Consider the following 25,931-nt stretch of genomic DNA (forward strand, 5'->3'; position numbering starts at 1 on the left):
TCTTGTAAATATAGAGTGACATTTTCAAGCGCTCGTAGGGAGTTTGATTTTGTTTTATTCCTGTTTTGTTTAGAAATATGTTTTCTTTTCGGTTACCGTAATTTTTCATGTGAAGCTTTTTTATGATCCTTCAACGAAAACATGTGAATTTTTGCAGATAAGACGTCCTTGATGTTCTTTATTTCGTGTCCTGGTCAAAAATTATATCGATTTATATTTTTTGTTTGAAAGATGAGCGACGCTGTCAGAGTTGTGACATTTAAGATAGATGGCCAGGCCCACGGAAGATTACTCTCGAAGAATGTACATTTTTTGCCCCGCTAAAAGGGGCCAACAAACCCTTGACAGTTGATTTTTTTGATCGTAAAAAGATGGTCATATTTAATCTTTTTTATCATTTAATAAAAGGCTTTCACTTGGAAGGCTTTGCACTATTATTATAGATCAAACGTTTTTTTTTTTACCAAAAACACATTAAATATAAAATATTGTATTTTTGTCATAAACGTTATAAGTAATACACAATCGGTGCAATTGCAGGTAATTCAAAGTTATGGTGGAACAACTTAACCTTGAAATTGCGCAGATTTTTTATACTGCGTACGAATTACACGTGGTAAATTTAATTAATGTTACCGCTATTTTTTCCGACTGCTCTTACATAAACCCTATTGCATTGTTTTCTCTCGCTCACACTACGTCATATTTCAACTGTCAAAACTATCGAACTTCGCGCTTATGTAGTGTATTCACTAGTAATGTAAACAGCTGCCAAAAGTTGGTAAGTCGATAATTTATACTAATAATAATATATACTTAACTACAATATAAATATGTATGCTACAAAAAAATCTAGGCCATCCGAAATATAGAACATGCGCATAAAAAATAAATAAACTAGCATTCTGCCAGATTTTATGGGGCATGTCAAACTTTCAAATTGCAATTACTCCATAACATGATTTCGAGACTTACCAACTTTTGGCAATAACCCCATGGTATAATAGTGCGTTTTCTGATCCACACACAAGAGATCGATAATTTAAATACTGAAACAAAATATTTATGCTAGAAAAAATTCAAAGCCATCCGATATATAGAATTCATGTTAAAATTTTAATTTGCAATTACTCCATGAGATGATTTCGAGACTTACCAACTTTTGGCAGAAACCAATACTATTATAGTGCGATTTTTTTATCTACACATTACACGTCGATAATTTAAATACTAATACACCATATATTATATTTTTGTTTGATTTTATATAGCATAGAGAGCCATTTCCATCCTGGAACCAGACTACAGTATCTAAAAATGCAGTTTAGAGATAACTGTACAATTTTTATTACTATTCAATCCTATATCTAACGGTAAAACTGTCGTATCTAAATTCAATTAAATTCCAGAGTTATTCACAAAAATACGGCCTAATTGCTAATGTAATTATGCGAGTGCACTGGAGTAGTGAAATACTTACTACAGTTTATCCGGGGTATACCAGTTACTTTTAACTTGTTATATCTACATAAATTTCGAACTCAGTTCTATTAGGGTGGTTTCTTGGCGCTTTGTTTTTATTTTATCAAATGTTCTATCCATATACTAAATACTATATTTTATGTTTTAAAGTTTAGTTTAGAGAGGCTACAATCTTTGGATTCAATTATCTCAAAACAATGATTTTTCACAATATACTAAAATCTAGTTCCAGGACGCCGACATAATATTTAGTCAAGCTTACTTTATTACGTTTTATCATGGTTGGCGTCACAACATGTCTGGTGAATTGTATATATTTTTGTTATTATTTGTCAGTCATCGCCAAACAGACAGTGGAAAAACGAAGTTGTCGAAAATTTTGTTTTGTTTTTAAGTTTTTAAGTATTATAATATTTAAATAACTATATTTTTTATTCAACGAATAATTCACAAGATTTAAGAATGTAACATTCTAATTATTGAACATACATAATTTCGAAAACACTAAGTATGACTCCTTTAGCATAGTGGTCTATGTGCGTGGGCGCGATGCCAGAGAGATCCATGTTCGATTCCTGCGGGGTATCTTAGTTTTTCAAAAATATGTTTTTCTATTGGTTATAATGTATTTTCTCAGAAGTGTTTTCAAAATATGTATGCTCAATATTATAATATAATTACATAATATAAGATTTAAAATTTCTATCAACTAATTTAACGTAACTAAAATAAAATGAGTAGGAATGTCTTCAGACCATTAAATTGCCCATGATGGCCGAACGAGTAATGTGTCGGCCAAAAATGTCATGGTTCCCTAATAGGTTAAGCAAGTGGTTAACACCCATTTCTCGTAAAAAGAAATAATTACAAGATAAAAAGAACTTTTTATATACAACGTTTTTAAATTTTCTGTTCAATTATTATGCTCAATATGCTCAAACTTGTACTTGATATGAAGTAAATGAAAAACAAACAAATATAGAATACTGACATGTCATGTTGATTTCTATAGTAACGCACGTATATATTAATAATTTAGTTGCTAGGACCACCCACTTAGCAACCAATAATAGTGGATTGGATTACGGATTTCTTCCGAAATAACTTTTCATACAAAACAGAATTTACTGAAAATGAATTCAATTTTACTTAAAGATGGCTAAAAGTATTAAAAGAATGCATTGGCATCGTGTTCTGATATATTCTAAAAGTTTCAAATGTCTAGCTACTCGGGAAGTTAGTGAAAAATCGATTGCAAGATTTGTATTGGATAAACAACCACCGGACAAATAAGAATACGAGCTAATAAAAACGTTGTAATGTAGTAAAATGCACGTGTAAACATATATTGTCATGCAAGTTGCAAGATTGCATGCATGAATCAAAAATGTTCGGAAGCTTCTGAATTTTCACTTGACAGTTGGGATTTGTTTTATATCTGCGCCTGCGCAGTAGAACGATAGTGCCGAACCTGGCGGTAAAAAAAACATTTTGAGGTTAACCGATTTTTACGACCTGTCAAATAGTACTAAATATTGACAACATCGCGTCTCGCTTACCTACTCTTGATGAATGAGGTTGTGCGAGACAGACAGCACTTTTACGTGTAAACAGTTACTATCGTGATCGTTTAAAATACACACTATTGCTACAAGTAAAACCATGCACGTATACAGGCGCTATTAATTTTGCATGATAAACCAGCCTAATAATTACATGCATCGTTTCCCAATTTGGTGGGTTGCATCCCAGTATTGGATATCAGAAATATTATACCTAATCGCGTATTGCCAACCTGTACTTATCAGAAGAAGCAGTTTTCAGGTCTACATCGATGTAGCTTTTGGCGACCACATTTCAATATCGCCCATACCGACTACAGCGCCAAACACCACTTATCTGAACGTGTCTATGCTCTCATAATGCAGTAGCCGATATTTCTTGGAATGCCGCATAATGTGGCAAACATATACCAACCTTCTTGTTTTCATTATTAATTTAGAATGCGTCAAAAACTGGCTTATATGATTTTTTCAAGTCTAGATGTATCTGTGAATGTTTCATTACTACATACACCCGATCCTCTTTTTGCACGGTTTCAAAAAAGGAGCGATTATTTTTTATTTACACTGATATTTTTGCTTTAATACGGTTTAAAAAACTAAAAAAAATAAAAAATACGTATGTATGTACACATTTATCAAAAAAATGCGTTGCAATGGACCACACGCCACTGGTGCATACATATGTTGTCACCGAATGCCGCCCAGATACGTACATACATGGCGCCACTAGTCAGTCACTTCGGGTTCGATACGAGAGACGCGGCGCGTGCTTCAGCGTCAGCGTCATTAAATATTTCCAGCGATGAGAGTGATTTTTCGCCAGCGAAAAACAACAGTAAACGGGCACGTTTATTGTCAAGTAGCGACACTGAATGAATATATTTTTCTTTGCTAAATTTAATTTAAATCGAAAACTATGTATTTTTATGTATACATATTTTTATGTATAAATAATAAATAAATTCGATTTACTTTTGAGTTCAAGAATTTCGTAATTTGAGTTGATTTTAAGTAATGAAACATATCTACAATTTTTCTATGGGCACCTTATCTTTTTTTACACGGTTTTGTTTTGCACGATAGTCTTTGGAACGTATCCCCCGTGCAAAAAGAGGATCTGGTGTACTTTCAATCCAATTCTGATTTAGTGTTAATTATTACAATATGTATTCGGGGTAAAGGTTGGGAAACGCTGATTTAATGATTGATATTTTTTACTGCAAAACTTTTTACATAAAATTCAATATGATGCACGGCAGCCCTTAAACTAAACATTGAATCCGTCAGTCATTGATAGTAAAAATAATACGGCAATAAATTTTCTATTACAGGAGTCCTTCTGGAGCGATTCTGTTGACAGTTTAAGGGCTCATGGTATCCGAAAGTTCGAGTTTTTTTTCTATAACTTTCAAGCCGTGACAATACTTTCAATGGGAACGTCAGGGTTATTTATGATCTCGTGGAAAACCATCTGTGCGTGATTTATTTCAATTTAAATCCGGGAAAGTCATTTTCGCGACTTCCTCGCACGACCTCTACCATGAATAACTTTAATGTTGCTCCTCGCATATGTTGTAAATGTATCAAAGTTCTGATGTTTTGAATTGTACGTATTCAATTCGATGACATTTTGAGTTATTACACATCATTAGCGTGCGTACGTAATAAAAATATTCAACATTATTTTTTTGCCAAATATTGATTTCGACTGTGTCTACATGTAACATAATATATTATATAAGAAGGTATGAGCTTGACAGGCATAAGTTATAAGTAGACTTAACATTTTTTCCCTGAACCGAAACAAAATAATATAAAATAAACATCTTTTTTTTTAAATAATGTTCGATCGTAAGAATATCATATATTATTATGGGTAGAGGCTGTATTAAAAGATTTTTACAACGTTTTTATTAGCTCGTATTCTTATTTGTCCGGTGGTTGTTTATCCAATACAAATCTTGCAATCGATTTTTCACTAACTTCCCGAGTAGCTAGACATTTGAAACTTTTAGAATATATCAGAACACGATGCCAATGCATTCTTTTAATACTTTTAGCCATCTTTAAGTAAAATTGAATTCATTTTCAGTAAATTCTGTTTTGTATGAAAAGTTATTTCGGAAGAAATCCGTAATCCAATCCACTATTATTGGTTGCTAAGTGGGTGGTCCTAGCAACTAAATTATTAATATATACGTGCGTTACTATAGAAATCAACATGACATGTCAGTATTCTATATTTGTTTGTTTTTCATTTACTTCATATCAAGTACAAGTTTGAGCATATTGAGCATAATAATTGAACAGAAAATTTAAAAACGTTGTATATAAAAAGTTCTTTTTATCTTGTAATTATTTCTTTTTACGAGAAATGGGTGTTAACCACTTGCTTAACCTATTAGGGAACCATAACATTTTTGGCCGACACATTACTCGTTCGGCCATCATGGGCAATTTAATGGTCTGAAGACATTCCTACTCATTTTATTTTAGTTACGTTAAATTAGTTGATAGAAATTTTAAATCTTATATTATGTAATTATATTATAATATTGAGCATACATATTTTGAAAACACTTCTGAGAAAATACATTATAACCAATTATATTTATATATTAACCAATACAACGTTTTTATTAGCTCGTATTCTTGTTTTTCCGGTTGTTGTTTGTCCAGTACAAATCTTGCAATCGATTTTTAACTAACTTCCCGACTAGCTAGACATTTGAAACTTTTAGAATATATCAGAACACGATGCCAATGCATTCTTTTAATACTTTTAGCCATCTTTAAGCAGAATTGAATTCATTTTCAGTTAATTCTGTTTTGTATGGAAAGTTATTTTAGAAAAATCCGTAAAAAGTAAAAGACTATTATTGGTTGCAAAGAGGGTGGTCATAGTAACTAAATTATTAATATATACGTGCGTTACTATGGAAATCAAAATGAAATGTCAAAATGACATTTCAGTATTCTATATTTGTTTGTTTGTTTGTTTTTTATTTACTTCATATCAAGTACAAGTTTAAGCATATTGAGTATAATAATTCAACAGAAAATTTAAAAACGTCGTATATAAAAAGTTTTTTTTTATCTTGTAATTATTCTTGTTATGGCCGCGATAATACGTATTGTCAGCAGTAAATCCATGCACGTGTAAACTAGGTATAATACAACCATACACAATAATAGTGACATAATATTATCCTCTACGCCGACTCCATATCTGTCAAAAATATTTCCCCTGAAAGTTAGACGTAGCACACTGAGGAAATATAATATATAAACAACTGACATAACGTCTCCAGTCTACACCAAGGAAGCGTCTTTGCTCAATGAATCTTTTCTCGACTAAAAGTGACTAGGAGGATGCCTGGCAACGTGACTGGTAAGCATGGAACGTGATGAACACTTCCTAATAGCGGATCTACTGGATGAGCTTCCAGGCTTTAGATTTCCACACAAATATAGTGTAATATAATTACGTGAAAATATTTGCGACGTGTATCAAATTCAATATGGGTAGTCCAGATAAGTATGCAGTTCGTATTAAAGTTCACCGTGAGCCAGTAAAGAGTGGCCGTATAGCATTGAGATAAAAAGATGACGCGTTATTCATGTAGTATTTCATGAGCATCTACTTACTAACCTACTTTTAAATCAATCAGAGTTATAGATAAATATATACATACGATATGATTGTACCTACCTACTTCTAATTTAGTTACAACTATTTTCTTCTTTTTACCTTGTTTAAGCGTTGGCCTATAACGACGTGTGTCCCAGGTTCGAATCCTGGGTCTGGAAAATACAAATATTGTTTTTCAATTTGTATTATTGAACTGACATTGAAAATTTCTTCTGAGGCGGACGAAACCGGTCCAGATTTATTAAATAATATTATAATCAATAATACAATTCGGTTCCACCATGAATTGACAGTTAACACAATAAAAGCAATATCAATTCGTGTTTGAGTCAGAGTATGAACTTAATAGGTTGAGCAAGTAGATAACATCCATCTCTCGTAAAAACAAAAATCTGTTAATACAAAACTCAACTCTGTGGAGGCGCATTATGGTCTTATTAGGATCAGACATGGTAAAAAAATCTTCTGTCTTTCCCTTGTATTCTTGTTTTTTTTTATATATGAAGTATTTTATTAAGATATGAATTTGATCTCAATGCTATACGGCTAGTTGTTTCCGATAAAACAGCCTAAGGTGTACTGTAATACGGCGATCAGCATACGTACAGTTTCCCGGTCACCGCTTTCACCGAAGGAGTTTCAGCAATACACCGAGCTGAACCGGAGACTATTTCTTGAATTGATGCTTTGCCGATTTCGCTGTGACTTGTTATGTAGCTAGTTGTGTGATTTTAATATGTTTGTTTTTTTCTTTAGATTTCAGTAATTTTACAACGTTTTTCTTAGCTCGTATTCTTATTTTCCCGGTGGTTCTTTGTCCGGTGCAAATCTTGCAATCGATTTTTAACTAACTTCCCAACTAGCTAGACATTTGAAACTTTAAGAATATAGCAGAACACGATGCCAATGCACTTTTTTTATACTTTTAGCCAACTTTAACTAGAATTGAGTCTATTTTCAGTTAATTCTGTTTTGTATGAAAAGTTATTTCGACATCATTATTGGTTGCTAAGGGTCTGGAAATACGTGCGTTACGATGGAAATCAATATGACATGTCAAAATGATATTTCAGTATTATTTCAATCAAGTACAAATTTTTTGATCGTTTAAGCTAGTCAAGTCAAGTTTATATGATTCAACAGAAAATTTAAAAACGTTGTATATAAAAAGTTCTTTTTATCTTGTAATTGTTTGTCTTGCTTTTATTACAATTTGATTACATATTATTATATTATAAAATACAAACTTGGCAACTTCACCTATGGCCGAAATTGAATTTTTGATGGCGTTTTATTTGTTGAGGTTTAATTGTGTGTCCCAATTTATTAACATGTCATTTGCCAATTTGCCAACTCTACGTCATAATTAAATTATTACATGAATACATTTTGGCAACTCCACGATTTTGTACTGAAAGTTATCAAAATTCCAGGCGTGTTTAAAAATTTGTCAACAAAATTATTATTCGCACAGTGGATTATATTAATTTTACAGCGTATGACGTATTTGAATAATATAATCGTATGAATAATATACATATTGATTATGTTATTTGCTAGATTTTTTATTTTATATTTTAATAAGGTAGTTCATATTAGGTATTGTGTACGAAAGAAGATTATCCGAAGACATAAGGTACTTTTCATCGTTCAGCACTTTGATAAAGCGCTGATTTGTACGAATTAAAAATAATTACAAGATAAAAAGAAGATTTTATATACAACGTTTTTAAATTTTCTGTTGAATTATTATTCTCAATATGCTCAAACTTGTACTTGATATGAAGTAAAATAAATAAAAAACAAACAAATATAGAATACTGAAATGTCATTTTGATTTCCATAGTAAAGCCTCAATTACATTGAGCTTCTTTACGAGCTGTTTATCAAAAGCGGGGGATTCAGCTATTGCGATTTGATGATGACACACAAAACTTTCCATTCGCTGAGAAGCTACAAGCCAGCAACTATTTTGACGGAACGTAGTTCGTTTTTTTACCGGGAGGTTGTTACTGCGCTCTACTGCGCAGACGCAGTAGGCCCACACGCCGGCGTGTAGCGTGTAAAGTTGACCGGCTTTCAACTTTTCTCGGTAGTGTTTACAACCTGCTTATTAGCTTATTCGATGATTACACTGGGCGACTTTACATGCAGATTGTAAATTCGCCAATAAACAGCTCGTAAAGAAGCTCAATGTAATTGAGGCTTAACACACGTATAAATTAATAATTTAGTTGCTAGGACCACCCACTTAGCACCCAATAATAGTGAATTGGATTACGGATTTCTTCCGAAATAACTTTTCATACAATACAGAATTAACTGAAAATGAATTCAATTCTACTTAAAGATGGCTAAAAGTATTAAAAGAATGCATTGGCATCGTGTTCTGATATATTATAAAAGTTTCAAATGTCTATCTAGTCGGAAAGTTAGTTAAAAATCGATTGAAAGATTTGCACTGGATAAACAACCACATGACAAATAAGAATACGACCTAATAAAAACTTTGTAAAAATAAGTAGCATTTATTGTACATTAGGTACATGATAATTATTTCAAATGAATGTGATCCATGTAGATTAAATTAGAAAATTAAACATAAATTATTATAAATAATATAGTGGACCTTTTTGACTTTATGAGAACTTCCGGTAATTATAATATAATAAGAATGCGTGAGTAAGATTTTTATCGCGCGATATAAACTCGTACGATGATTCTTCGTCAATCTCAGCGGATTGGGAGATTTCACGTTGAAAGGATTTTACTAGTATATAGACACGGTCACACATTTTGCTGTCCGTATGATTAGCTTCGTTTGTTATATATACCTATACATACAGTGGCGAATGGAAATAACCAAATATCTGACTCCAGACCATTATACCAGTCAATTTTTGACTGGACATGGTGGATTCGCTGGCGAGCTCTTTGAGCTCGGACTTGCAAGTCTTCCGACATGTCCACGCGGAGGGGAAATACAGGATGCCAACCACATCCTCTGGGTATGTCTGAGAATGTGCTCCGAACGGGAGGAAACCAGCTGTTGGGCCCATCGGCCCGTCCGACCTGGTTGCTACAAAGGCCAATTATCTTGCTTTAAAAAAAATTGCGGCGTCTTACTGCGGGCGTGAAGATTTCTTCACATACATTTTGCTGCCCGTATGATTAGCTTCGTTCTTTTTGATTTATACCCAACGTAACTTCATTTTCTTTTTCGTAATTCCCATGTGCTTTTTCCCTCCATGGCACTTTGCATTAAAGTAAACTCAGCCAGAGCTCACTCTGAGCGTAGCAACCTAAGTCTTGGGTATCTTCTCCCAGAACACTCCCAGTCCAATTGATTTCAGATGCTTCACATCACCAATTGATGGGTCCCGTTATACGCTCGATTAAGACCGAGCGTGGTGCGGGGCGGGGTTGGTGGAGGGCACTTAACTTCATTGTTACATATACCTTAAATTCTTTTTATTTTTGTAATTTCCATGTGCTGTTCTCTCCCCGGCACTTTGCATTAAAGTAAATTCTTTAAACTCAGTCAGAGTTCACTTAGAGCATGGCAAACTTAGTCTTGGGTATCTGCTCCCAAGACATTCCCAGTCATACATTAAATAGATGCTTCACATCGCCACTGTAGGGTCCCGTGATACGCTCAATTAAGACCGAGTGTTGTGCGGGGCGGGTTTGGTTTAGAGGGATTAACTTCAATGCTCACACATAAATAACCACGGTAAGTGAATAAAATAAACAAGGGAGAAACAATCACAAATGAATCGGGACATGGTTTTATGAGAACTGTGACAATATTTGCTGTGTATGAAAATCACGCATGTCGAGACTCTAACTGCGGATGCTTTAGTGTAGTGTGAAAGCTTCTTTATAGTTCCGCGCTTCACAACAACACCTTAGTAAAGCATATTCGGGTGAGAATATTCGCTGTGAATGAAACGGGGGTAAATGTTACCAGTGCGCAGGGATGCATGCACTAAATTACACGAGGTAGTTATTCACGACATTTGATAATTGCGTATATTACATTTTATAATATATGTAATTTAGATGTGACAATTATTAGCTGCGTAATCACTGCTGATATAAAGAGGTAGTTCATAAATGGCGTCACATGATATTCGGTATTATTTGACTCAAAACTCCCCCATTGTCACACTTTGACACAAAATATTTCACCTCTCAGCCTAAATTATGTCACATTTTAACCCCTCCCTATTCGATAAAAATAAATACGTTGAAAATGATCCTACGGAATATTTTATTCCATTAATTAATTGATATTTTGTTGGGTAACCTCTCTTAACCATTTCGTTTTAATTCATCACATTATAAAAAAAACCCTTAATGGATAATGCATAGTATCATACGATATTACTAAAATATATTGGAAATGTCTTCATAGCACTAAATAAGTATTCATTCATTATTGACACTTAACACATGAAACAAGCATAATTTTAGGTTTCATAATATATTATTATTATGTGTATGGTATGCAATTTTCACCTTTAAGTACATTAAAATCTTATACACTACCACATTTTATTGTATACGTTTATACCTAACGATTTATCCATCGATAACCAGATGCACACCCAAAAATTGTGTCAGAAAACATAATATTATGTACGTGTTCCATGGCCATAAGATATGAGTTAGTTAAATGTTCTGGTCCTGGTTCTCTGTTCTAATCGGTCGAAACCTGCCATGACCATTATGTTAACAATAAAAAAAACAAACACTTTATAATGAAATATAACTGAGATAGTTATTAAGTTGTTTTTTTTTAAATTGCCATATCTTACGCCCATGATGACCGAGCAGCTTACGCATCGGTTTATAATGTCGTAGATGTCAGGTTTGAATACTGAGTCTGGTAAATACACATATTGTTGTTAAATTTGTGTTCGGTGTCAGAGTTTGAATCTAATAGGTTGACCAAGTGGCTAACATCCATTTCTTGTAAAAAAATCTTCACTATAAGGAGGCCCATATGATCTTATTAAGCTCGGACATGGTCAGAATAAAAAAAAATATTCCCAGAAACTATTGACCGTAGAAAATTTAGTACCTAATATGGATAAAGCATATTTTGATTTATTTTATTCCATAAAGCAGTGATCGTAGTTACTTAGGGACTTTTGGGATTTGGACTTATTATAGTAATGATGTTTGTAAGTGTATTTAAAATTTATTACACGTATTATGATATCAATTCTTTAAATCCCTACCCTCCAAAACTTTGTGTGCGCATCTGACCGATTTTCGATAATAATATTTTTTTTGTTAAAAACACTGAATTTGTCACATTGTCTTATTTATTAGTGTTTGTTGTTTGTTTTTACAAACATCGTTTTGTTTCACTTCAAGTGTTTCTTTCACATGTGAGGTATAAAATCAAACACCGGTCGTATATATCATGGCGAAGACCAGGATTAATTGTCAGCTGATGATGTCCAGCGAAGACTGCAGGTGGCTGCTTACTCCGCGTTGCATGGCCAGAGGATTTTCTCCTAAAAGGGAAAACAAGACAATATTGTTAATGATAAAAAAGCACTGGTTGTGATCGCTTATTTTACTTGGAAGAAAAATGGTAAGGAGTAGGGAATCTAATCCCGAGCCAAAATTCTCATCCCGGGATTTCTGGATTACAATTTGACAATCCCGGGATCCCGAGACTGGTCCCGGGATTGGCATTTTTTTCCATTGTTAATCTAAAATTTTTATATTTATAAATAACATTGATAAAATCGGTCAAAAATAAATATAATATAATTAATACTATTTAAGACATTTATTGTTAATATTGTATACGTTCAATATTGGAAATACATAAGTTTAATGGACTCAATAATATTGTAATATAAATAATAATGTGAATTTAATATGAGATTGCTGTTTCTGATAGTAAAGACATAATGAATGGGTTAGCGAGATTTAATATAGTAAAGCAAAAAATCATAGTGTACGTATGGCCTTTCCGCTTCATAAATCTAATTAGTCAGCCAAATATGAAACTGCCGGAAAACGGATGAGGTCATGGTGGAATTACTTTGTTAATAGTGCGAAGCACTGTTTTTTCCAATCTTTCTCATTTTTATTAATGTATGTGAAAAAATAAAATGAATCGGCAACTTACACATGGGTATAAATCAAACTTCATTCAAACTCAGTTTATTTCTAATGTAGTTATTTGTAAATAAATGTATTTTTTTCTGTTATATTTTCGTTTTTATTTTATTTTCCATAAAAATTGATAAAAAAATCAATCCCGAAAATTTCGGGATTATGGTTATCAATCCCGGGATTCATAGGTATCGAAAATAGCTTGGGATCCCGGGATTGGAATCCCTTGTAAGGAGGATATTATATTATGGACTACAATAACACAAGGCCGCATATAAATAGTCATGCTAATTATTGCTTATACTCCTAATGATATGCAGTAACCTGTTCGCAGTAAATGAAGATTTTCAATTGCATATCAGTTTCGTACTAATTAACGTGACTTGTTCAAAATGAAATAATAACAAATTTATACTATCGACCGAAGGTACTTGATGGAATTTGAATTTAAATCCATTAGAATTTAAAAAATAAATTCCTACAAACAGTATTATAATCAATGACATTATTAATGGACGACGCACTCAATACCGTAGCTAGCAAGTAAATTCGCGCATTCGTATGTATAGGTAGACGTCACGCAATTTCCATTATGCGATATCACACATCGGGAATTTAAAGCAATGTGACCTTTAATGTAAAGGCGTTAGAGCAGTGTTTCAAATGTCAATGTTCATTTGAGCGAACCCGTTTAAACCAAACCATTAGGCAGACCCAACAAAAAGCATCAGGAATTTATAGCAATATCACTTTTATTGTAATGGCGTTAGAACAGATTGTGCCATTCGGCAGACCCGACAATAAAGTGAGTGTCATTTTCTTCTCCAGATGATTCGTCCATATTAATGTCATTGATTATAATGTATTGCATTTTTGATTTTTTTTTATTAAGGAACAGAACCCGTTACATTGATTTTAAATATGTATGAAAATAGATTTGAGAATAGAGATTGCAACCAACAAAATTTCCATATAAATAATAATAAATTTATAATCTAAATAATCTGTCGACTATGTAGGAAAAAACGTATTTGTCATTATTATACCATGTTTTTTCTCATATTAGATATTAACATTTAATGACAACATAAAATATCTTAATATCATAAAATAGTATAACTGTAAACGCTGTCGTGTTAAAATTCAGCGGATCTATTCTATACATAAGGCGGCTATCGGCGGTAGTTTATCATATTTATGTATTGAGCTATTACCATTGTTACAATAAGTAAGCTAAAAGCTAACACAGCCAAGAAAAGTGCTGTTAAAACATAGCACTTTTTTACAGTTAACTTTTTGTAACAATTAACCGCCTCAATATATAAATATGATAAACTACCGTCGATTCGCTCCGATAGCCGTCTTGTGTATAGAATATAACCACATATAGGTATCTGTAGTTATGGCTCTTTTTAAAATTATCATTTTCTAATATACGTAAGTATTATATCAATATAAATATATAAATTATTCAATGAGGTATGTAATCGACTCGTAATTATTTTTATTATTGTCGGCCATTTGCAATTCCTTACGTAAACAAACGATTAAACGTCAGAGTGACAGTTGTTACTTTAAAAATAAAAATAACGAGAAATAATTATATAATTTATTAATATAAGCTAAATTGTATGGAAATAAACCAACGGCGCTCCAATAAGCGGCCCTTTTTCTTGAGTGTGTAATTTAACAAGATAATTAAGAGCTAGTCGAAGAATCTAGGTTATCACAAGTTTTGTTACGTTAAAGAAGAATAACTTCTAACGCGCGTACATAAGTATACACACAGATTTTTTTGTTTAAATTGTGTCGAACAAACTTCATTTTTCCATGATATCAGGCTTACGAGGTCTAAGTAGTAAGGTGATGCTATACAGTTAACAGAAAGAACAAAATGATATATTGTGTTACCTCTCAATACATGGACTGCTACGGTCGTAGCGGATACGTCCTCGAGGGCGCAGGTGTAGTTTCCGGAGTCCCTTTTGGATGCGTTGGCTATGTAGAGCCGCGAAAGCGCTCCGCTGTTCTGTACCTCCGTCTTCACGCTGTAAATAATAGAAATGGATGCTTTGAAGTCAATGTGATACTAAATCAAAGGCGGTTACTCCATTAGAGCAAATCGTCTGTAATTTTCTATAAAGACGTATCTCAAAAAACACAACTTTTCAGGAGAGGCAAATAACAACTTTATTCTCTGTTTTTAATTAGGAAATAAATTTTCTTCTATGAAATATCCATTTAGTATAGTTACATATATTTTCATGAAAATTTCCGATCAGTCATATTGTCGGAGATACGAGAATGCGTTGTAACTTTACTGTGAATATTACTGCTGCCAATACGTATCTTGACTTATGAGAAAGAGCTTCAGTACAATCATCTGCCGGAGTTCAGTATTCTGTATACTTACAAATACCTAACTCAAGATACGAGTTTATAATATTTATAAAAGTCTTTTATTGTGATACGAGTTTTTGTTATTGCTTAAATATATTATGTTGATTGTTGATGTAATTCATTACATAAACAACTCAAAACTGACAAAAATTGAGATACGTGTTTTTAGAAAATTAGAGACGACATGTGCACGCGAATCGTCAACCAACTGATGTATGTATATGCATAGTATGTGTATTTGGATATGTACGTGTGATTATTTATGGATTTGTTATTACAAAATTAAAACAAAAATTGTGCATGTAAGAATATTTGTCTATTCCCGTTTACATGGTTCACTTTTGACGATCATCGTGGAGGAATCGTCCGCTTTGTCCAAAATAATTAATAATAAGATAATTCAAAATTTATCTACGGCATTCAATCACATATAAATATATTCTATTGTTTTTAAAAATAAAAGTATAAATGTTAAAGAAAATACATAATAATATAAACTCAATGCCTGAAGAAAAACGATACATAAGTGCGAGTGAGAAAGTATTTGGCACCCTTATAATCTCTGCGACACGCGCTAGAGTAAGATAAAAGGTTTACAGATCTGGGAGATGGTTTGCTACGGTGTAGCCGGAAAATCTTAGCTTATTGCATAACTAAGCGACGATAACCGTGTTGCTAAATTTGCTATTTTTTGTGTTAAACATAAAGTCAGTGGTAAATATTTTTAGTTAATTAAGTAGAAAAGATGGTTCTGTGTGTTATATTGAAATATGGTAGCCGTACTGTTAAGCAAGAAGATGGTATTACGTTTCATAGGTAAGTTGATATATGTTCGTGATAATTTATTTGTATATTATTATATATTTTAATATCAGTGACCTAGTGTTTCTTTAAAATAACTTAAATTATGGATATCTTTATCTAATGGTTGCATTTTGACCGCTTAAAAATACTATATAACGTAAAAAAATAGAAAATTATATTTTAATTCTTAGCGTCTAGTGCCAGCATTTTAGGCGAGCACTAGCGAAATGGTCTATGGTCTCGAACATTTGTAGACGAATGCGTTCGCTCGCCCACAAGCCAAACGCACGGCACGCGGCTTCATTTAGCAATGCAACGGGTGGCGTCTAGATGTATCTATAGTCTATGTATAAACTCATCGCTCAATTTTACATTGTCAGTAAGATATTGAAATTTGATCGATATAGTGAGTCGTTGTCATTAGTATGAACCTATTCATCAGAAGTAATATCGTATTATCTTATTATTTCCCGTAAGTATACCTGCGCAGCTATTCTATACACAAGACTGCTTTGGGCCGCTATCTAGGGTATGAAAGTATCCAAGTATTAGCACTTATTGTAACACTTACAATAAGTTAGTTGTAATTGTTACAATAAGTGCTATGTTTTAACAGCACCTCTCTTGGCTATGATAAATTTAAGAGTGAGATAGACAGTTTTGACAGTTCAGACGGTTAATTTATTGTAATTGTTACAATAAGTGTTAATATTTCGATACTTTCCTACCCTAGTCAGCTGCCATAAAGGCCGAAAGCAGTCTTGTGAATAGAATAGACGCTGAAAAGTGTGCTCTTTTCTCTGATCTCCACAGCGCACCTCTTCCCAAACGTAACCCTGCGCCACTGTCTGATGATGATGTAGATCTGATTTGTAGGCGTTTTAATGTAGCGTTCTTTTAGTTATCCCTTGTATTACTTCCCAAGTCATTTCTGTCTTTCCAACAGAAATGAAACGAACCAAACATCGTGAAACAATTGAAAATTGTAAGGTTTATAGTAATACCAAGAAAAATAAACAACAGTTTATACTTTGATGTTCTAAAGCCAACCACGACATCTTTAATGTAGAGCAAGAAAAAATAATAATATATTCTGTGTTATCTATTATTAAACCGAATTCCCCTTTGGGGAATTTTTATTTCCACTCACGAAGGGAAACTTCAAAGGAAGGAGTGCAAATAGTCGGGCACCTGAGGGTACACTTCCATTCCGGCTTCCATTTCATTTGATTTAATTTTGTCGTGCGTGGGTTTGCGTACAAGACAAGAGGGGGTTAAAACAGGCGACTACAACGAGCGGCCTGTAATTTATCGAGAGTTGAAAATAAATAAGCCCATTGTGAAGTCGGCTTTATTTTTGAATGATAGCACACAAGTAATTTATTTCAGCTTCTGAATCCGAATGGGCTAGATTGCTTCGGGAATCTAGTGAATGTAAGTGATACTGTTTCAAAGAGTTTCTAACTTTAAAGAGGGCTTATCTCTCGTATATACAAACCCATATTATTAAGGTGACCGTTACTTGTCATCTTTGTTGACATAATATAACATGTAACATAAAGGCTCATTCACACAAGTCACTGCGGATGATCATCGCGGATGATCTTCCGCAGGAAATTGGATTCAGGCATCCACTTTTTGTTTACACGTGTCACCGAAAGTGAAATACTCGATTCATTCCAAAACGGAATCAAGTGAAATAGCGAACACAGAAATCACAGAAACAGCAACCAAGAACCACAAAACAACACTTTGTTTATTACAATCAGTATGTACTATCAAATATGATGTGGACTGCAGGAACATCTATTTAACTGGTTTGTTTGATAACTGTCTCAGTATATCTGTAATTAACAGATATACCAAGTATTTCCATCTATCTATGAACTATATGGCTGAAATATATGAATGAATATATTAAATTTGATAAATGAATTACAACTTATAATACATATTGACGTACATAGTAATATCTTGACTGGGGACAAATATGTCTCTTCTTCGTCGAGACTTCATAAATGACGATCGTAAAATTCGTGATCCAGATGATTTGGTCTTCTGACAGACTTATCCCTGATTTGCTTCATTCTTTTTACCATTCATTGGCACGCAGAGCCTTCGTTCATGTAAAACTCTTTTGGAACTCTTGATTCCGTCTGTCTATTGTCTATGTCTATGTCTAGAACTCTCATTCACCCTCTCCGGGTTTTGACCTAACTCAATATCACAAGATTTTCCAAGTTGTTCCCGCGGGCTATATTACAAAAAAAAAATTCAAGAGTGTCTCGAATCAAAAGTTTGCTGATTATAAAGTCGTAGGTACCTACGTTTCTCCATTGACGAAATTTTTAGCGTCTGCCTCCTGCACCACATTTCAAAATCGTCTATCATCTGCCTTTCTTTTGTTTTTACTGTCACACTACATACAAATCACGAAGACAAGAGCATTTTAATCGTTTTTTGTAATACTCGTACTTTTGTTATTCAAAATAGACATTTGAAACTTTAAGAATATATAAGAACACGATGCCAATGCATTTTTCTAACACTTTTAGCCATTTTTAAGTAGAATTGAATTCATTTTCAATTAATTCTGTTTTGTATGAAAAGTTATTTCGACACCATTATTGGTTGCTAGGGGTCTGGGGTCCTAGCAACTAAATTATTAATATATACGTGCGTTACTATGGAAATCAATATGATATGTCAAAATGACATTTCAGTATTATTTCTATCAAGTACAATTTTTTTTGATCGTTTAAGCTAGTCAAGTCAAGTTTGTATTATGATTCAACAGGAAATTTAAAAACGTATATAAAAAGTTCTTTTTATCTTGTAATTATTAATTTAAAATTACTTGAATCACTTGAATAAGGCAACAAACTAAAAATTATATTAAAAATAGTAAATAACCATAATGTACTGTGACCACGAATCGCGCGTTGGGCGTCACTGAGTTTAACACATCACGCGCTCCAACGGCGATTGGGGCCAATTTTAGAGAAAATATTCGTTGGTGTAAAGATGTAGAAAAGAAAAACTTCTTCAGGGTTGCTTTTGGTGACGGTAATAGTTATATTATATATTATTATACGTGTAAAGGGTAGAAATATTACGCATTTTTGTAGGCATCATTGACGAAGTTTGCCTGTTGGACGAAGGTAAACGATAAGTACATATACATAAAGTACGTACCGCACATACACAAGTTCAGATATTATACCAATGGACATACACAATGATGACCGATTCCTTCGGGTAAATGTTGGTTTTCGAAAGAATTTATTATTGTAGTGTGGCAGTAGTTGTTTTCAATAAATTCCTGAGTTGTGTTTTCTGTACAATATTTTCATATTTTGTCAATATTGGCGACTGACTTTTGTGGTTTAAACCAAGGTAGCAATAATATGTACTTTAATTCCTAGCCAGCGTCAAGATCTTTCCAAATTTTAGTCTTAGTGTACTTTACTTTTAAAGAATAATTCACAAGATTTTTTTTTCTTTCGACCATGTCCGATCGTAATATGATCATATGGGCCTCCACAGAGTTGAGGTTTGTATTAACAGATTTTGTTTTTTACGAGAAATGCATGTCAGCCACTTGCTCAACCTATGAGGTCCATACCCTGACACCCACAAATTGAAAAACAATATGTGTCCTTGCCAGACCCAGGATTTCATAATGTACTATTCTTTATTGAACATACATAATTCGGAGATACCTAAACTACAAACATACCTATTAGATAAAGTCTTGAAATAAATATGGTGCCATGAAGTACTAAAACTTGCAACTATCTGATTCTGTCCAATATGATTTTCAAATCTATTGGTACCGGGATTCAAGCCACAAAAGCTAGCCGCCATTATTATCAGAATTCGAGAAACGCTTCATTCACATAACTATTAAGCAATTTCATGTGTTAAACTTATTACAGTTGCAATATAATTTATAGATGTTGTCAATATGTCGCGTAGTTATTTTATACGTATTTATAATACCGACTTGCACTATCTGTAGCAATTATATTATATTTTAATTAATACTCCTAATTACAAGGTAAGATAGAAATTTTAAATTAAATCAATATTAAAACTGAAGCTTAAAAAAATGTATGTAGTTCGTAGAGTTGAACCGGTTTTATGCTTTCAGCGACTATTTTCGCTCTATGGAGCCGTGATCAATAGGCCGCACATACAAATTTCGCAAGTTATCTCGTCCAACTTTAAGCTCAAATTACTAGCGACTGTTGATTATTTGCATGATCTAAAAAAAATACATAATGACATCTGTTTGAGTAAATTATAAATTATTACAAATTATCGGTATTACAGCGATTGTAGTAAGAGCTTCGCTCTATATTCAATGTGTGTCGTAACTTCACTTATGCACATTTATAAATGCAACATTGCGTTGGGTACTCTAAGTTTTTGGGATTGTTTTATATACTCGTACAATAGGAGCGTAATGCATCTAGCGACATAATCTGATAGCTTCAATGCGATACTTAGATTTTGTCGATAATTAATAATTAAAGGTATTTTACTAAGTTTTTAATAATATTATTAAAAAAAAAATACTAATATAAAAATGTGCGTTTGTTGAAAAAAATTGTCTTTATTATTTTTATAAAAATTATATGGCTATTTTTATAATTTCGACGTAGTTTATTAATCTCTCTCGAGTAGGCATGTATTCGGCTATTTTCAAAATGTCTTTGCCGCTGTATTCCTCATAACCGAACTGTAACAGATTTTTCAATATATCAAAGTTTCAATGTAAGTAAGTACTTTTTTGGAATAATAAAAAGATTTTTTTGGAAAATGTGTGGAACTTGAAGTCCATTTTGTTTATATTCATTCAAGCTCTGGTACTATAACCACGTTAAAAATTGACGATCATATTGTCATTTCACCGCTTCCTGTGGGTTCACTTTGCACCTTACTGTCACCGTCATGATAATTGAGTCGTGACTAGGGAATCCAATCCCGAGCCAAAATTCTGATCCCGGGATTTCGGGATAACAATTTGACAATCCCGGGATCTCGGGACTGGTCCCGGGATTGGCATTTTTTTCCATTGTTAATATAAAAAAAATATATTTACAAATAACATTGATAAAATCGGTCAAAAATAAATCTAGTATAATTTATTCTATTTATGACATTTATATTGTATACGTTTAGTTTAGACATTTACTGTTAATATTGTATACGTTCAATCTTGGAAATACATAACCTTAATGGAGTAAATAATATTGTAATATAATTAATAATGTGAATTTAATATGAGATTGCTGTTTCTGATAAGACATAATGAATGGATTAGCGAGATTTAAAATAGTAAAGCAAATAATCATGGCGTACTTATGGACTTTCCGCTTCATAAATCTAATTAGTCAGCCAAATATGAAACTGCCGTAAAACGTATGATATCTTGGTGGAATTACTTTGTTAAAAGTGCGAAGCATTGTTTTTTCCAATCTGTCTCATTTTTAATAATTTATGTGAAAAAATAAAATGAATCGGCTATCTACACATGGGTATAAATCAAACTTCATTCAAACTCAGTTTATTTCTAATGTAGCTATTTTTTGACGATGGCCGCGCCGGTCTATAGTGTTGAGGGTCCCAGGTTTGAATCCTGGGTCTGGCAAGTTCACATATTGTTTTTCAATATGTGCATGAGTCAGAGTATGGTCCTAATAGGTTGAGCAAGTGGCTGGCATCCACTTCACGTAAAAATAAAATCTGTTAATACAAACGGGTGCCGGACGAAATCCCTAAGGCCGAAATCCCGAATGCTGAAATCCCGAATGGCCGAAATCCTGAAAATAAAAGAGCCAATGGGCTTTGCAGATTGTTCATTTTTTTGCAGGAAAGACAATTTTGTGGAACAAATGGATTTTGTATCTCTTACACGAATTGCGCAATTCAAGATCGCGCAATTATTGATGTTTGTATTTTTTTTATTTTTCGGGATTTCGGCTCTCGGGATTCCGGCCATTCGGGATTTCAGCGGTCGGGTTTTCGATTTCCGGGATTTCGGCTTTCGGGATTTAGGCTTTTGGGATTTCGGCCATTCGGGATTTCAGCATTCGGGATTTCGGCCTTCGGGATTCCAGCCTTCGGGATTTAGACCCAAATCCATACAAACCTCCACTCTGTGGAGGCCCATATGATCCTATTAGGATTGGAAATGGTTAAAAGAAAGTTATTTTTTATTAAAAGTATTTTTTTCTGTAATATTTTCGCTTTTATTTTATTTTCCATAAAAATTGATAAAAAAAATCAATCCTGAAATCCCGGGATTGTGTTTATCAATCCCGGGATTCATAGGTATCGAAAATAGCTCGGGATTCGGGATCCCGGGATTGGAATCCCTAGTCGTGACCTACAGAATATTTTATAATATAATAATTATTAATATGTAATGGTTCTTAAAGTGTTTTTTTTTGTGTTCGCTGTAACGAAAAGTCGTATCTACGAGAATATGTTCCTTCCTCATAACATAACGTGGAAATAGAAGACACTTACGGGTAACCGATTCTCATAAAGAGGTTTTTGCAATGAAAACAAAACAGAGAACATCATACCAAGACAAACAGATGATTCAAGTTTAGTGAAGGTAATATTTATTTATTGTTTCGCGGAAAATGTCCGGTTTTCATCACATAATGTACATTATTTACAAAGTGTGCCATTTTATGTACTTTCATGCTACTGAACTGAATCGTATCCGGATTTGTAGGTAAACAGTTCACCGCAGGACACTTATTCGTGCGCCGCAGTACGTGAAACATGATTTCGTGTAACATTTAATCAAATGACGAGTTCTTCGTTGAACATTTCACCGTGGAGTATATTATTTGTACGTATGGTACAACATATGTAGATGTCTTTACTAGGTTAGGTTAGGTTAGGTTAGGTTAGGGTTAATCTAATTGGAACAGTACTATTTGCAAACTATCGCCGCATTTTGTAAGATACGTACAAATGTATTCCACGGTGAAATGTTCAACGAAAAACTCGTCATTTGATAAAATGTTATACGAACACATGTTTCACGTACTGCGGCGCAGCCCCACGATGAACTGCATACGTACAACTTATATGTAACCGAACTGAATACAAATGTTATTAAATTAAAATTGTTTTTAGCTAGAATGAGTAGTTTTGTGTAATTTAATGTGACTAAATGTCATAAATGAAAATTTACATGTTTCACATGGCTTTACACCAGAATCAGTCAGTTTACGTTTTTTCATGGTTTACGATTTTAAACGACTGAAACTAAAAGTATCAAATTTAAATGACTTTTCAGTAGAATGAGTAATTATAATATAATAATATATATGTATATATATTACTATTACTTTACGATATTCGACCCTAAGAGGATCATATGAGCCTCCACGTAGTGTAGGTTGTATTGAAAGATTATTGTTTTTACGAGAAGTGGATGTAAGCCACTTGCTCAACCTATTAGGTACATACTCTGACTTAGACACAAAATGAAAAACAATATGTCTACTCGATTTGAACCCGGGACCTACGACGTTATAGGCCGACGCTTAAGCCACGCGGCCATCGTGGGCATATATATATAATTTATTAACGTTTAAAATATTTGAGTAAATATTCAGCTTCACAAGAGAAAAAACGTATAATAATTACAAGATAAAAAGAACTTTTTATATACAATGTTTTTAAATTTTCTGTTGAATCATATACACTTGACTTGACTAGCTTAAACGATTAAAAAATGTGCACTTGATAGAAATAATTCTAAAATGTCATATTGATTTCCATAGTAACACACGTATATATTAATAATTTAGTTGCTAGGACCCCAGACCCCTAGCAACTAATAATGGTGCCGAAATAACTTTTCATTCAAAACAGAATTAACTGAAAATGAATTCAATTCCACTTAAAGATGGCTAAAAGTATTAAAAATGCATTGGCATCGTGTACTGATATATTTTAAAAGTTTCAAATATTTAGCCAGTCGGGAAGTTAGTTAAAAATCAATTGCAAGATTTGTACCGCGCAAATAAGAATACGAGCTAAGAAAATCGTTGTAAAAATGTATAACGTGAGAGAAAACATACACATAAACGCAAATTCTAAATTTGAAAAATAGACTAACACGCAAATAAATAAATTGCACATTTTAATCATGTCGTGAAAGAAAATAAATTACAGGATACTCTCATAATAGCTTGATAGATACTTATAGTGTAAGTACAAGATAACTAGCGTATCAAGTACCTATATAGAAAGTATTAAACGACATTACAATTAATTTGTGACACAGATTGACATAAAGTTATAAAGAACTATGGTGTCAGATGGGGTTACATGTAAACTGTACGTAAAGCATTTCACCGTAGAACAGTTCGCTGCGAGCTTTCTATCGGAAATAGATGACCGTCTACTATACGGTCTCCAATTTTATCAGATTCAATATGAACATTAATTCAATTCAGTTCAAGAATGAAAACCTAACCTAACCTAACTTAACTTAACCTACCTAACCTAACCTAACCTAACTTAACTTTACCTAACCTACCTTAACCTAACCTAACCTAGCAAATAATCCAATATATCGGGTATTTTTTAAATCTATTTGCCGCTGGAAACCGACAACAACCGTGTTTTATATAGACATGAATTTTATATCAGTACTATACTACCCAAAGAGGTTGGAAGGTCTTTAATATACGACCATATTATATTTCCGTTACAATATTTCACGTGCAATACGGCGAACTGCATACGTACAAATCAAATTTCCGGACACGGTATGGTGGCGGAGGTTAATTAAAATATTATGTGTTGCAGAACATCCAATGCAGTGCCACCTGATAATTTTTACTAGTTGTTGGATAATATACACAATGTAGTAGAGCTCGAGAGAAACTGAGATGGAAAAACCTATACACATGGGACAAACATTTTAATGGTGATACTGTAAAAGGGTTAACGTGAATTTTTGTTATAGTGATACATTACATTAAAAAGTCCAAAAGAAAATGTATGTATTCAAATGAATGATTCTAAATAAAAATTCTTGCCGAGTTTTTGCCCAAAGTGGGAGTTTTATTTTATTATTAAACGAAAGAATGTTTGAGTTACGAAGTTTGGACAACTTAATTGATTTAATTCAATGCAATGAATATATAAAACCGGGTCTATTTTTAAAGAAATTCAAATACTCGAATATTTAAAATAGCGCAAAAAAGTAATTTAGACATTTCGAAAGACAGCAGATAAATTATTAAGGTTTGCGTCTCGGATAAGAAATTCAAAATAACAGAGACATCTGTTTCAACGGATTTATTGATTCCAAAATCGAATGTACAACGTTATATTTCTCAATCATGCAATACAAGAAATAAGTCACAAGGGTCGTAAAAGTCAAACAGTTGATTCGGCAATTTTACGACTTTTTTTTTTACAGATATTTAAGGGGCATTTTGCTGTGAAAATTCTACGGAATATATACTCATATATACACGATTAAAGCAATATCTTTTAAAAAAAATATTTCAGGAAAGAAAATTATTGATAGAGCTTTTTACTGGAAGCAATAAAAAAGTTTTTTTCTCAATATTCGATAATATTCTAATTATCAACATTTACTACCGTTATACATAGATGAAAAATGTATGATTTATGATATTTTTATTGATATTATAAGAAGTAATCTTCGGGTTTATTACATTTTTTTCTTCTAAAAAAACGGAGCTCTTTAACGAGTAGTGTCTTAATACCATACGCAGTGGTCGAAAAATAAAATTTTACCAACCGGAGCGCATTTTTTCATTATATACCTACCTAGCGTTCCTTGTATTTAAATATGTGATAGAACAACAGTGAAT

At 32.9% G+C, this 25,931-nt stretch overlaps 1 protein-coding gene across 1 annotated transcript in view; it reads right to left on the reverse strand.

Moving 5' to 3' along the window:
• Positions 1 to 11,173: 11,173 nt before the first annotated feature.
• The window catches only part of LOC147075215 (opioid-binding protein/cell adhesion molecule-like), a 147,537-nt gene continuing 132,779 nt past the window's right edge, over positions 11,174 to 25,931 (reverse strand). The window contains exons 5-6 of the mRNA XM_085942806.1: positions 14,752 to 14,888; positions 11,174 to 12,227 (exon numbers count right to left, since the gene is read on the reverse strand). Coding sequence (XP_085798932.1) covers positions 12,157 to 12,227; positions 14,752 to 14,888 — 208 coding nt within the window. The 3' untranslated portion in view covers positions 11,174 to 12,156. The remainder of the gene's footprint in view (positions 12,228 to 14,751; positions 14,889 to 25,931) is intronic.

This window comes from Rhyacophila brunnea, unplaced genomic scaffold, assembly GCF_057557595.1.
Source record: "Rhyacophila brunnea isolate RB1 unplaced genomic scaffold, BYU_Rbru_1.0 scaffold_15, whole genome shotgun sequence".
Lineage (NCBI taxonomy): Eukaryota > Metazoa > Arthropoda > Insecta > Trichoptera > Rhyacophilidae > Rhyacophila > Rhyacophila brunnea.